This window comes from Psammomys obesus, unplaced genomic scaffold, assembly GCF_907164565.1.
Source record: "Psammomys obesus unplaced genomic scaffold, mPsaObe1.curated_primary_1811, whole genome shotgun sequence".
Taxonomy (NCBI): Eukaryota; Metazoa; Chordata; class Mammalia; order Rodentia; family Muridae; genus Psammomys; species Psammomys obesus.
The window spans coordinates 1824125-1839959 of NW_026596131.1; the positions used below are offsets into that span (position 1 = coordinate 1824125).

Genomic DNA, 15835 nt, shown 5'->3' on the forward strand with positions numbered 1-15835 from the left:
TGTATGTATGTATGTATGTATGTATGTATGTATGTATGTATGTATGTGTCTGTCTGTATATCCATCCATCCATCCATTCGTTTGCAGCTTTTCACTGTGTAGCCCAGGGTGCCTTCAGACTCCTTCACCCTCCCACCAAATGGTTTAGAGGAATGTAATCCTGTGCCTGCCTCATGTTTGACTCTGTTTGTTGTTGTTTCTTATGTCTATCTATTTCTCATTTTGTTTATATATTGTTTTCCTGACTTCATTTTGTTCTTTGTGTTTTCTTGTGGCTTGCTGAACTTCTTTATAGTTATTATTTCAAAGTCTTGATCAAATACTTCATAGATTTCTGTTTATTTAGGAAAATTTTTGTTTGTTTGTTTTAGTTTTGTTCCTTTGGTGGTGTTAAATACCTCATAACCCTTATGGCCTTGTATCACTGTCTATGTTTGAAGAAGTAGGAACCTATTTGTGCTCTTTATAGATTGGCTTTTGTTGGGAAAGTTCATTACCATTTAGCTCATGCAGGCTGTTGGTTCTACCTACGGATAGGTAGGCTTGATGATAGATTGAATCAGCAGGTTAGTGGGCTAGATTTCTGAGTTTGCAAGGGCTTACTTAGAGCTTGGTCTGCTAAAGTGTTCCTGGAGCTTGAGTCTATATTGAATGGGTCTGTTAGTATAGTCTGAGAATTTGATAAATAGGAACAGATACTGGTAGACAGATTCTTGCCCTGCCATAAACAAGGGATCTGTATTTAGAACAAACAACAAAAAGTTTGGCAGCCTCATCATAGGACATAGAGGCAAGATCCAGGTCCACATGAGATGGGTTCAGCACAGTCTTTCCCATTGTGAATGCAGCTATTCTGGACACAGGACATGTGATAACTCCTGGAGGACTCAAAAGGAAGGAGCAGTGGGAAGATTTGGGGGAAAATCTGAACTACTCATGAGTTCAGGATTTTCTTTTCTCTTGATATCTGCTAGTTAGAGGTTACTGTAGCTAAATGGCACTAGGATACAGACAGAGACATCTTTAATAGGAGCTTTCTAGCTCAGACTTGAGGAGTGCAAAAGAGTATTCTTCACATGGAGACAGATCATGTAGAAGTCCTCCCTTACCTCCCGTGTTTTCTTTGCTTCTTGCCCTGCCCTTCTTCCTTGTAAACGATAGTGGAACCCACATAAGATAACATTCTGAGAAGAGCCCCTTCTCTATCAGTGGAGCTGTTAGTGCAGCCTGTTTCTAGTGTACCAGGAAATGGGAAAACACTGAGAAGATTGCAGAGCAGGACACCTCAGGAAAATAAGCTCATAACATTATAAACACCAAGGCTCATACCTGATCTTTACAGTATAGATCTGATCTTAATTATTGTATCCTAGAACCCCTGCTCAGATGTAGCCCATGGCAGCTTAGCATTCAAGTGGTTTCCCTAGTAAGGGGAACAGGGACTCAGTGGTGGGCTCTTTGACCTCCTTCCCCACCCCGAGGGAGGAGCAGCCTTGCTAGGCCACAGAGGAGGATATTGCAGCCAGACCTGAAGAGACCTGATAAACTAGAGTCAGATGGAAGGGGAGGAGGTCCTCCCCTATCAGTGGACTTAAAGAGGGGCAGGGAAGAGATGAGGGAGGGAGGGTAGGATTGGAAGGGAATGAGGGAAGGGGCTACAGCTGGGATGCAAAGTGAATAAACTGTAATTAATATAAAAAAATTTAAAAATGTGCAAATGAGTCAAGAGATTATGAATATACTATAAAAATATAAAGAGCAGATATATAAAGAATAAATATAATAAACTATATAAGTCAATGGAAAAGTATTCATGAATATAAAGCCATTAATTAGTGATATACACTAGAAAAAAAGAATGAACCTTACCTGCATTAGGTATTGGATTTAGCTGGTTAGAAAAAAAATGAGTCATTGTATGACCCAATTTATATATAATCTTAGAATACATAATTCTATATGCAAACCAATGATAAATTAATGGTTTTCAAGAATGGAGGGGCCATAAGGATTGAGAATGGCTAATGGCTGGGCACATGATTTCTTGAAGGAAAAATAAACACGTTATGAAATTTGAATTGTCATATTTGTGCAGCTTTTTGAATATACTTAAAATACATTGAATTGTAACTTTAGCAATTGAATTGTGCAGTGCTGTATTTTTAATGTTAAATATTTCCCAAAGCTAAAAAAAAAAAAAAACAAATTATCATACCAAAGAGTTTTAAAGATTGATCCAAGAGATCTCTGATCACAACACAAATCAGCCACTGGGTGGCGTATAGGCAAGACAGGTTAGAATAGAATTGTGATAAAAGCTTTCAAATACAGAGCAGACATTCTTAGTAGATTGAAGAAGACTCAAGAATCATAATTTAAAATATTGAGATTGTCCAGATATAATCTAAAATCATATATTAAATAGACGTTCAGAGAACTAGGAAATACTAATTTGTAAGGGAAAAGGTGGTAGATGTTAATATGGGCCGAGTCAGTGAAATTTCTGGTCAAAGATGTCTGTTATAAAAGATTTTTGGACAGCAATTAATGAGATTATAGAAGACACAAAAAGGAATCTAATAGAAATCTTAGAACTAAAATATAATAACCAAAGGAAAATGTACCTGGTAAAGTCATTAAGAGAATAGAGACAACACAGGAATCTGTGACCTTGAAAGCATATCTAAAGAGACACAAACAATGGGGAGCCTATAGAAGACAGAAACAAAAGGTCAACATTTGTGCCATTGTAGTTCCCTAAGAAGAGAAATAGAAGTGATGATAAGATAGTATTTAAGCATATTTATCATTTGAATATTTGATATATTTCTCATATTTATCAAAAGAAATTCACTGAACCTTAAACCTAGTCATTATTGATTAATCAGTCTGTTAAAAACTAACAACGAAGGTCTAGAAATCAATCTGAGAAAAATGTATCAGTAGTTTGAAGAATTACAAAGATTAGAGCATGTGACAGTGGGCTGGGGATGTCATTTAGCGACTGTGTTTCACTGAGCATGTACAAGGCCCTGCCTGCCCGAGGCCTAATAATATCAGTATTTTACCTCCCTGCCTCCCACACACAGTGGCAAAAGAAGATCTAAACAAGATTGTACAACCATCAAGTAGCCAGTGAAATGCATTAATCTTCACTAGTTTTTGACTAATTTACTTTTTTAAGTTGTTATTTTTAAGAGAGTACACACACACACTCACTAATTTGGCCATCCACCCACCCACCCACCTGTGAGGAGGCCAAACATTAAGACATCTTTCTCAATTGCTTCTCCACCTTACTTTTTTGTAACGGATGTTTGGTTTAACTGAAAGCTCACTGCTTTAGCTGGGCTGGCTGGTCACTGAGCCCTCATGGTTTGCATCCTTCCGCCCAGTCTCTGCTAGAGTTGGTTAATAGGGCACGTGCCAGGCTTTTCTATGGGTTCTGGGTATGCAGGTCATTGTTCTGGTGCAGCAAGTACCCAACTTACATAGCCATCCTCCCAGCCCCAGTTTTACTGTTAGCAAAAGAAATACAAGTTAAACAAAAACCTTTATGATTTATGGGCGTATGGGGTATTAATTCATGAACATTTGAGGTGGAAGAATTCCTAGAGGGTTAAAAATAAGAAAAATTGCACATTTTCTTAACAATAATTAGACTTTTAAAAGATTCTCTTTAGTCCTTAAATTAACTCACCTTTTGACAATTTTACACATGTCTGTAACACATTCATCTCTTCATTGTCTCATCTTCTTACCCTTATCAGTACATCATCTTCTCTCCAGGCCCCGTCCCACTTGTTTCTCTTTTGGTTTTGTTTTTATTTTGTTTCGTGACCTGGTTTTAACCAGGGTGACTCATGTCAGGCACAGGTGTGAGGCTCTCCCCTGGGAGTGTAACTAACTAAGGGCCAAATCATCGAAGACAGTGACTTCCTACCATCTGGCAGCGCTTGACTGCTTTTAGCTTCCTGGATAAGGTGGGAACCCATGTGCCCCTCTCCTGTCTATGGCTGAGATTTTTTTGCTGGCTCAGTCTTGTGTAGCCTTATAAGAGGCAGCACTAGCTGTTAGGAGTTTATGAGTGCCTTTGTTGTCACACCCTTAAGTGAGTGTTTCATGGTCCTCTTCTCTGTTGTTTGGTTCCCTACATTTTTTCTGCCCCTCTTTTAATGTTTCCTGGGCCTTGGAGAGGCCCTGTATGAGTACCTATTCAATGCTGAGCATGCCACAATCACTTGTTTTTAACAACTGTTTGTTGTAAAGAGAAACTTCTTTGATTAAGGACTTACTTAGTCTATGGACAAAAAAACATAACTATTGAAGAGGTTGTCAAATATGTTTATTTAGCAAAATAGTCATAAATCTTCCCTAGTACCTAGGACTTAGCCAGCTCTGGGCCTTTGACCAGGTTAACACATGAACTCCCTCCTACAGAGCGGCTGTCACATCCAGGCAGAAATCAGTTGGTTGCTCCCATAATAGTTGTGCCATTATTGCAGTTGTAAGCACGTCTTGCCTAGCAAGGTGGTATTGTAGCATGCAAGGTCTAAACTGGAAGAACCATTGTTGACTTTTGTCCTTTTGCTACCTGTGTAACAGCTTCTAGCACACTGAAGAATTTGAGTTTTAATTTCATCCAAGGTAGATAAACTCATTCTGGAACAATAATGTATAGGGACCTTTTTTTCTTTAACATTTTTGTCTTATTATGTTAAAGGAAAGATTCTTTGGGTTTTAGAAAAAGGTTTCTCTATGTAGCCCTGGCTGTCCTGGAACTCATTCTATAGACCAGGCTGGCCTGGAACCACTCTGCCTCTTGAGTGCTGGATTAAAGGCATGCGCTAGCACCACCTGGCTAAAGGAAAGATTGTCAACCTTGTATTTTGAATAGCATTGTGTTTTCTTAGCACGTCTATCAGGTATTTTTATATTTGGACTGGTTTTTATTTTTTAAATATTTACACAGTCAAAAATATAGCTTTCTGTTGAAGTATCTTGATTTGCTGAATTATTTTAAAAATCTACTAACAGCAGAATGTGAAGTTGCCAGATTCATAATGGACTCAGATGTAAATATTTTCTGCCTAGTATTTTCTGTGTTTACAATTAACTGTATTTGTAATGATTACAGTTGCAACTGTATTACATTTAATTGATGCTGATCCCCATTGTACCTACTACATAAGTTCTCTGCAAAAGAACAAAAATTGATAAATATGCTTGATATATATTAATTACTGTTAAGTTTTATGTAGGGTAAATATACACTCACAATTTTTATTTCTATGATAAATTTAAATATAGCCTGTGTGTTTAAAAAGGGTTAAATGTTTAGATAAGCTCCGTAGGACAGAAGGGAAAACACAGAAGACCCAGACAGGAGTAATGCTTTTGTAAACCAGCTTATAGTTGTTACTTCTTATTCCTATTAAGTTAGAAATAAGCGGTTGTATAAGAGGAAGTTGTTGAAGTGAGTTCTAAATTTGGTTGAAGTGAAAAGAAATTTGTAAATCTAGACCACCATGTTAAAGCTTTAGCTTTGTTTAGTCTTATTTTTTTTGTTTGCTATTTAACTCAGGCTGACCTGGCACTCTTAGGTTGTCAGGGTTTACGTGAAGCAATTAGTATCTCTGCATTCCCTCTGCAGCTTCTGAGTCCTGGAAGTACAGAAATGTACCTCCAAGCCTGGATTTTAGGCTGTTTTGTTTGTTTGTTTGTTTGGTAAATTTTACATGTGCCTTCTAGAATTCTTAATTTGTTATTCATTTTTGTGCTTTGTGATGAGTCACTTTGTTTTTTGTATAACAAAATGGAATTATTTGTGAGCTTAAATTTATTGTAGCTTTTTGAAAATTGTATAAAGAGGTATATTCTTCCCTGACAATGCAGCCACTTCTTATGAGAACTTTTAGACGAAGATCAGAAAGAAGGAGAGGAGGACCTCCCCTATCAGTGGACTTGGGGAGGGGCATGCATGCAGAAAGGGGGGAGAGGGTGGGACCGGGAGGAGAGGAAGGAGGGGCTTATGGGGGGGATACAAAGTGAATAAAGTGTAATTAATAAAAGTTTAAAAAAATTAAAAAAAGAGGTATATTCTTGTTTCTTGAAAAGTGAAAATACAGATAATGAAATGAGTATTTCATATAATTTACAAATCATGGGTGAAATATCCTCAGGATTTGTCTGCTTTTATCTTGTATTGAATCACTGGCATGTGTGCTGCTGATTTTTTTTTAATTGAATCAATAGCAAATTATTTTTTATGTCTTATGAAACAAGTAAATCTACTTAAAATGTACACTATTTAAAATTATTGGGCATATTTTAGCCAAGAAGTTGTTTACCACTTAGGCATTGTTTTGGGTCAGGGCCTCTAAGCTAGAATCTTTGAATGTGCTTTTTTTTTTTTATTTCCTTTAAATTTTTAAATATTTATTTATTACAATTTATTCACTTTGTATCCCTGCTCTGGCTCCCTCCCTCATCACCTCCTAGTCCCACCATCCCTCCCTCTACTTCCCCTATGCCCCTCCCCTAGTCCACTGATAGGGGAGGACCTCCTCCCCTTCCATCTGACCCTAGCCTATCAGATCTCATCAGGACTGGCTGCATTATCTTCCTCTGTGGCCTGGTAAGGCTGCATCCCCCATGGGGAGGTGATCAGAGAGCCAGCCACTGAGTTTTTATCAGAGACAGTCCCTGCTCCTCTTACTAGGGAACCCACTTGGAGACTGAGCAGCCTGGGGTTTCTGAGCCAGGGGGTCTATATCCTCTCCATGCACTGTCCTTGGCAATCAGTGAAATTCCTTCATTCCTTCATGTGTATGTTTGATGGAGTGAAAAAAGCACTTTTACCTCCATTGGACTTTAGATGTGAATGTAAATTCTTCCCTACAAGAATAAGGACAAGAGCTATTTATTTACATGGAGAAAACCTCAAATATTTTAATGATTCTAATTAAAAGAAATGAAAACAAGTGATACACATAGTAATTTTATGATTCAGATGCCACTGGAGTTATGTCAAACTCATTATCTGCTTTTGCTGTTTTTATTTTAATGCAGATGGCGGAAGCGAGGAACCACCGGATCGAAGACAGTCCAGTGTAGATTCTCGCCAAGGCCGCTCTGGGCAAGGTAAAAATTCTTTCAGTGTCAGTTATTCCTTCTTTATATTTCATTTGGGGACTGGGATTTTGCTGGGTCTCTTTTAGGTATTATAATTTTTCCTTTAGACTTTATTGATGTAATCAGATGAGGCCTCATGTCACTTTATAAAATGAAGTTAAGGCTTAAATTTTTCTCAGCATTAATGATAATGTCTAGATACTACTTTTGGAGTGTAAGAAATTAAATTTTTAACACCATCATTTATTTGCTAGAGTATAATGATGTACTAGCTTTCTCCCTTCCATTCTCCCTTTCCTTTCCCTCAGTCTCTTTCTTTTTTTTTTTTTTTTTTTTTTTTTTTTTTTTTTTTTTTTTTTTAAAGACACAGTCCCATGTAGGTCAGAGTTACTTCCAGCTGTGTGACTGAGACTGACCTGAACTTTTGGCTCTCTGGCCTCTTCCTAAGTGCTGGGATTACAGATGTGTACCACATCCAGTTTATGTGGTACAGGGTAGGAATTGTACCCAGGACTTCATGAATGCTCGGTCAGTGGTCTCCCAACTGAGCTACAAACCCTGGTTCCCACATACTGGATTTAAAATTCTCATCAATGCAGTTTTTGTTGTCATTGCTGTCTGAGAAGAAATCGTAAATTTTCTGTATTCTTTTAGAATCTTCCTATTTATTTCCCTTTTTGATTTAAGGTGGGGTGGTTCTTTTTTGCCTTTTATTAACTTTTTTCTGATATGGCTACTATTCAGTTTTTTCTTTCATTTTTGAAATTATAATATAATCACATCATTTCTTCCTTCCCCTTTCTTCTTCTAAACCCTCCCATAGTTTGTATATATATTAATATATATGTATTAACACATATACATATATATATTAAGATATGTGCATATATTAGCACATATTCTATCTATATAATTTTACTTGTATGTCTGTTTTCAGGACTGTGCCAATTGGTATGCTCTTTTCTGAGGTAGATTATTTATCCCACTCTCAGCATTCCTTAGTTGCCTGTAGCTCTTTGTGTAGGCTTGTCCATGTTGGCATGTCTGTTGTTGCTGTCATTGTTTAGCTCACGTTTAGGCAGTCATGTTGGTGAAGCCTTATGAGTATAGCTTCTGACACTAGGAGACACAGTGTCATAGTGAAATTCCTGATCCTCAGGATCTTGTAATTTTTTCATCCTTTCTTCTAAAATCTTTCTTGAGCCATATGTGTGGTATTCATTTTGTAGATGTATCCATCAGGACTGGTTTCTACAACTCTTCATTGTGATTGGTTGTGTTTATTTTGTAATGGTCTTCATCTGTTACAAAGAGAAATTTTCCTGATGAGAGAGCAGTACTGAATTTTTGTGTGGATGTAAGGACAGATATTTAGATTACAGTTAGGGATTGTGCTGATTTAGTAACCATTTTATTAACTGTCCACCTTTAAAAGTCTTATATTATACTTAGATTGTAGGTATATTGAAGATTCTCCTCCTGGATCCCTTACTTCACTCGCGCTGGGTGGTTGGGGAGAGGGCTCCTCCTGCTTTGTGTTGAGGTTTTTATTAGACAGTCTGTGCACTTTTAGAGCTTGAGTGCCTTCATATTTCCATCTCCTATTGAATTCCATTCTCAAGTCAAAGGTTATTTTCATCATTGCCATCAGTCTTATATATTTTTTTCCCTGGGTATCATTCAGGTGTTTTTTTTTTTTTTAAGTTATTTTTTCTTAATCTCATTGATCAGTTTCTTTGTGTCTTCTTTAAACTCTTTGAATTCTTTTTGAAGTTTATGATTGTTTTAAATTTTGTGTACTAGAGAGAATATACTGACTTGATCCATTATATTTGCATTTTTGCAATGAGATCAGGGCATGTGGACTTTTTTTGGTCATTCCAAGTCTGATATGGATAGAGCAGTTTGGGTCAGAATTGAGGATGTGTGAGTAGGCTGAGTCTAGAGGTTGGGAATGTCGTAGGTGTAATGAAGTCATGTGGACAGAGATGACTGGGCCAATGTACAGGATGTGCCTCTTTCTCTAAGCCTAGGTCTGGCAGGGTGGAAAGGCTGGCTATAGCATGAGAGGGGCCTATGGGTTTTGGGGGTGGCTGTGGAGGGTCCTGGAAGAAGCCCAGAGGTTGGTTACAACATAGGTAGTTGCCTTAGTCACTATTCTGCTGCTGTGAAGAGATACCATGATCACAGCAGCTCTTATAAAGAAAAGATTTCATTGAAGCTTGCTTATGGTTTCAGAGGTTTAGTCCATTGTCACATAGGCAGATGTAGTGCTGGAGAAGTAGCTAAGAGTTCTGTATCTGGATCTATAGACATCAGAGAAAGGGAAAAGGAGAGGAGGGAGAGCAGGAGAACAGGGAAGAGGTGGGGAGAGAGAGACAGAGCTAATGAATATACCAGCCAGCCACTGTGCCTGGCTTGGGCTTATGAGACCTCAAAGCCCAACCCCAGTGACATACTTCCTTCAAGGCCACACCTCGTAGTCCCTCTCAAATATTGCCATTCTTTAATGACCAACACTCAAATATATGAGCCTGTGGGGAGCATTCTTATTCAAACCATCACAGTAGGACAAAACCTGGACACTGTATATAGAGCCTTGCCTAGATCTGGAAGGTTGCAGAGACTTACTAGGCTAGACCCTGGGGAAGGATATGAGAGATTTGGTTGAGTGGATAAATTGAATGCAGTACCTTGATTAATTTTTGGAAGTGAATATGTAAAAACAATCCACACCACTGAAATTTCTGTTGTCTTTTTTTTTTTTGTTTTCATTTTGTTAAACAACATTTTACTTGAATAAATCAACCTCCATGAATGTACACAAAGCATGCATTTCTTTTTTTATTAAAAAATTTTATTAATTACAATTTATTCACTTTGTATCCCAGCTGTAGCCCTCTCCCTTGTTCCCTCCTAACCTCACCCTCCCTCCCTCATCTCCTCCCATGTCCCTCTTCAAGACCACTGATAGGGAAAGTCCTCTTCCCCTGCTCTCTGACCTTAGCCTATCAGGTCTCATCAGAATTGGCTGCATTGTCTTCCTTTGTGGCCTGGTAAGGCTGCTCCCCCATCAGAGGGAGGTGACCAAAGAGCCAACCATTGAGTTCATGTCAGAGACAGTTCCTGTTCCTTTTACTAGGGAACCCACTTGGACACTGAGCTTCCATGGGCTACATCTGTACAGGGGTTCTAGGTTATCTCCATAATTGGTCCTTGGTTGGAATATCGGTCTCAGCTTTCTCAGACAATTAGGAATAGTGCTACCTCAGAATCCAGATATACCACTCCTAGTCATATATCCAAAATAATGCTCAAGCATACAACAAGGACATTTGTTCAGCCATGTTTGTTGCAGCTTTATTTGTAATAGCCAGAATCTGGAAACAACCCAGATGTCCCTTAACTGAGGAATAGATAAAGACATTGTGGTACATTTACACAGTGGAATACTACTCAGCAATTAAAAACAAGGAAATCATGAAATTGGCAGGCAAATGGTGGGAAGTAGAAAAGATCATCCTGAGTGAAGTATCTCAGAAGCAGAAAGACACACATGGTATATACTCACTTATAAGTGGATATTAGACATATAATATAGGATAAACATACTTAAATCTGTACACCTAAAGAAGCTAAGCAAGAAGGAGGACCCTGGGTAAGATGATCAATCCTCACTCAAAAAGGCAAATGGGACAGACATTGGAAGAGGGTGAAAACAGGGTACAGGACAGGAGCCTACACAGAGGGCCTTTGAAAGACAATACCCAGCAGGGTATCAAAGCAGATGCTGAGACTCATAGTCAAACTTTGGGCAGAGTGCAGGGAATCTTATGAAAGAAGGGGAAGACAGAAAGACCTGGAGGGGACAGGAGCTCCACAAGGAGACCAACAGAACCAAAAAAATCTGTTGTCTTTTCTAACTTACTCAAAATTGCATATGCATATTACACTCTCTAATTTTTTTCTTCAGTACTTGTCATCTTTGTATTTATTTTTTTATATTCTTTGTTTAAAATAGAATGAATATTCCATAATAACACAACCTTTGGTTATTTTTGTTCATTCTATATTCTCAATGCTAAGAATGTATCTGACTGCATGGCACTGGCACATGCCTTTAATTCCATCACTCAGGAGGCAGAAGAAGATGGATCTTTGTGTGTTCGAGGCCAGCCTGGTCTACAGAGTGAGTTCCAGGACAGACAGGGCTGCATAGAAAAATCTTGTCTCACAAAACAAAAGAGAGAGAGAAAAAATCTGATACCTAAATAAATGTCATTAAGAAGGTGATATTATCACCAAGAGAATGAGAATTGAAAATACAAACTCATGGCTATATTGGTGTATTGATCGTGTAAAAGCTCCAGGGCCATTTACTTCATAATCCTGTATCCTTTAATACTCATTTCCCTTCAACTTTGTTTTTCTCGATTTTGGAGCTATCTTGTGTTATATAAATACATTATATACATATAAATAATATATTTTGTTTATATAAATATTGTTTATATATAATAAATATATTTATATAATTTTATACTTCAGAAAATGTTGTTAGGTGTTCACAGAAAAGTACTGGACAAGAGTGTAAGCATAGAAAATCTTCATTTGCCAGCCAGCAACTACAGTGGTTGTTTAGGATCTCAGTGTAACCCCCAATCTCTCTCAGGGTGAAAAAAACCATATCGTGGGTTAACATTATTCAGTTACCTACCATAGATGTCCTCTGAAAGATGCCACTCACCAGAGGATTGAAGCAAATGCTGACACTCACAGCCAGACTTTGGGTTGAGTGCAGGGAGTCTTATGTAAGAGTGGGGGGCATAAAAGGACCAGGAGGAGACAAGAACTCCACAAGAAGACCAACAGAGCCAACAAATCTGGGCATGGGTAGGGGTGGGGGCTGCGGAGACTGATGTACCAGTGGAGGACCATACAATGAGAGGACATAAGCCCCTTGCTCATATGTAGCCAATAAGCAACTCAGTCTCTTTGTGGGTTCCCTAGTAAGGGGAGCAGGGACTGTCTCTGACATGGACTCTTGTTGCCTGCTCCGCAATCACTTCCTCCTGGTGGGGTGCCCTTGCTAGGCCACAGAAGAGGATGCAGCCAGTCCTGATGAGACTTGATAGGCTGGGATCAGTTGGTAGGGGAGTAGGACTCCTTATTTCTGCAGACTAGGGGAGGAGGATGGGGGAAGGTGGAAGATGGGATGTATACGATTGGGGTATAAAGTGAATAAATTTCAAAAAACTAATTTAAATAAAAAATTAGCTCCACTGCCATCAAAAAAGAAAAAAAGACAGAAAGAGAAAGAAAGAGAGAGAGAGAGAGAGAGAGAGAGAGAGAGAAGCAGGTTAGTACATTTAGAGACTTTACCAAAACTCTGGATTTGATGGATTAGGCCTTTGTTTTCATTTGGGTTCTCAGTCCTTTCCTCGTTCCTATGAACTCATAACCAAGGCTTACTTAGCATTTGAAGAATCACCGTAGTATGTGGGCATAGTCATTAAACAGAATAAAGCAACATGAAGACAAAATTTTATAGGGGAAAAGAATAGTAAATCAATTACTTTTATTTTTGAATCTTGCTCTGTAGTCCAGGCTACCTTAAAACTATTGATCTTCCAGCCTCAGCCTTAGTCTCAGGCTGATCTTCAACATGTGCCAATCCTCTTGCCTTATCTTTCAAAGTGTGAGCGTTCCAGGTGTACTCCACAACATATGGATAAAATTCAGATAGTTTAAGAACATGTGAATTCTCAAAAATAATTTGTGGTCTTGTACTTTCTCTTAAAAATTTTAGGCTTGTTTTATTTTGATGAATGTGATCCATCAAAATGACGAAGTCATCCAAATAAAAGAAATGGGTTATAGGGAATAGGAGCATCAGTAAAAAAGAAAGGTCCTTAAAGATGACAATGAAAAGGTAGTGCAACAGACAGTTCTAAACTCCAGAGAGACGGTGTTGCATGGAAAAGATGTCAGAGGAGTCTAGTCCCAGGGTAGAGCCCAGCGTAGGTGATGTCTAAGCCTTGCGTAGAAAACCTCATTCGTTTTTGTCAATGTGTGCTACAAATATTTTCATTATCTGTTTGATTTGGATCATGCGTGGAGGCTCCATCAGTGGCAGGTGTATAAGGCAGCTGGTCACGGTGCAGCTGTAGTCAGGAAGCAGAGAGGGATGGATATTTGATACACAGCCCACGCTTTCCTTTTTATTCTGCCTAGATCCCAGCCCATGGAATGGCACTGAGAACATTCAGGTTAGGTCTTCCCAGCCCAGGTAAAACTTCCTGGAAGCACTCTCATGGATATACCAGAGGTGTGTTTCCATGATGAGTCAACACACTGACAGTGAAGACCAGCTATCAAAGCCTCCAACTCCTAATCTGCCTAAGTATTGAGTCCTGAGGTTATAGGTATATACTGTGTGATAAGACGATTTACCTTAATGTTTATGAACACTTCAAAAAGAACAGGCTTTATGCTATTTAAAGATGGGAGGCTCTATAAATGCCAAACAGCATGGTCTGTTTTACTGGTAATGTTCAGTCATATCCTCTGTATCTTTGCTGATTTTCTGTCCGCTTGTTCTGTTATTAAGAGAATATTGACATCTCAGTCAGTCAGTGTGGATTTGTTCATTTTGCCTTGCAGTTCTATTATATTTCTCATACTACTAGTGTTCTAGTTATAGAGTTCCCTCATCTCCGAGACTTAGATATAGCAGCTTGTGAAACAGGCTTGCTTTGAGGCAGGACTGGAAGTGAAAGACAGAGAAGCAGTATAGATTTCAGCCAGTTTCTCAATCTAATGTACATGAATTGGTTCTCTCCTCCCACCATGTAGGTCCCTTAGGTCAGAACTCGGATTTTCAGATTTGACTGCAGTTTTATTATCCACTGAGCTGTCTTGCTGGCTGGCCCTCTATGTTTAGTAGTTTTATTTTTTTTTCCTTTTTTTATGGATAACACTCAAAATACCCAATAATTGGTATGCTACAAATATCAGCCAACCAAAACAGATACGTGTCCATTTAGAAGAAATAAGTAACAGCAGATACCAGCATTCCATGCAATAATCTGCTCTGTCTGCCTGTGGATAGTTTCAATTTCATGTTTCTTCTCCATTAATAGAGGACATGTGAGGTTAACTGGTGCTTCGTGCCAGTGTCTTTTTTGGCTTGCAAGACTTTTTTTGGCTTGTACTAATCTGCCTTAGCTTACTCTCTTAGACATACCCATACTCTCTGCTCCAGTTTAGGGGCAGAGACCTCTGCTGTCTTCTGTTAACTGCGTAAATGTGGGGAGTGGGCGATGAGCCTGACTGCTTGTGCTCCACTTACTCAGATTGTTGTCCATGGATGTTGCTCCTTACATTTCTTCCTTCTAGCTTAAACCAGACCTGGTAATACACTGGACTACTGTTACACTGTTATCTTCACATACGTGCTCTGATCTGGGCTGTAATCTTCTCCATATAATTACTTTCTATGACTTTATTATTATTTTATGTGGTATGGGTGCTTGCCTGCATGTATGTCTGTATACCACCTGTGTGCCCAGTCTGTACAAAAGCTAGAAGATGACATTGAATTCCCTGGATCAGCAGTTCAGACAGCAATAAACTGTGGGCCCTGGAAATTGTATCACCATACCTGGGTGACAGTATTCTTCATAAGAACATACTTTATAGCTTTATATTAACGTACAACATTTTTTTATTGGTTCGTTTCTTTGTTTCGAGACAGGATTTTCCTCTGTAGTTGGCTAACCCCAGACTTGCTATGTGATAGACCAGAATGGCTTTGACTTGCTGTGAGCCTTCTGTCCCTGCCTCTTGAGTGCTGGGAATTATAGACAAGCACCAAGTATGTCTGAATGGGTACTTTTGGTAGCATGTATTTAGAACCTTTCACTCTAATATTTAAATTGTGAATTTGTTTATTATTGGTTACATTTGGGAGCTCTAAACTTACACGCTGAGTCCTTGAAACTTCTTTATATACTTCTTTCTTTGTTTCTTTCCTTCTTCCTTCCTTCTTTCTTTCTTTTTTTTGGGGTGGGAGTCAGGTTTTTCTGTGTATCCCTGGCTGTCCTGGAATCACTTTGTAGACCAGGATGGCCTCAAACTCGCAGGGATCCACCTGCCTCTGCCTCACAAGTGCCGGGTTAAAGGTGTGCACCGCCACTGCCCCAAACCACACTTGATATTCGCACTATAACAAATAATTCTTTATTAGTTTTGGGTATTAGATGTAACATTAGAATGTGTGTGTGTGATGTATTAGCCATGTTTGTATTTCTTTTTTTAAACTTATTTATTTTTATTTTGTGTGCAGGTGTTTTGCCCGCATGTATGTCTGTGTGAGGATGTGGAATCTTAAAGAGTTGCAGGTAGTAGTGAGCTGCCATGTGAGGTGCTGGGAATTGAACCTGGGTCCTCTGGAAGAGCAGTCGGTACTCTTAACTGCTGAACCATCTCTCCAGCCCCCATTCTTGTATTTCTAATGTTATTATCTCATGAGCTAAAAACATACTTTTAACCAAACAATTGTTCTTTCATTCACCTAAAATATCTCATCAGCATTGTTTTGTATGTTTCTCTGAGCTCATACTGGCATATGCAAGGGTGAGTGGGTGGGTGGGTAGATAGATAGATAGATAGATAGATAGATAGATAGATAGATAGATAG

The 15835-nt window shown here is 38.7% G+C and overlaps 1 protein-coding gene across 6 annotated transcripts in view; it reads left to right on the forward strand.

Moving 5' to 3' along the window:
- The window catches only part of Tanc2 (tetratricopeptide repeat, ankyrin repeat and coiled-coil containing 2), a 311126-nt gene that overhangs the window by 74044 nt on the left and 221247 nt on the right, over window positions 1-15835 (forward strand). For all 6 annotated transcript variants that reach the window (XM_055592099.1, XM_055592101.1, XM_055592102.1 and 3 more), the window contains exon 3: window positions 7072-7143. In XM_055592099.1, coding sequence (XP_055448074.1) covers window positions 7072-7143 — 72 coding nt within the window. The remainder of the gene's footprint in view (window positions 1-7071; window positions 7144-15835) is intronic.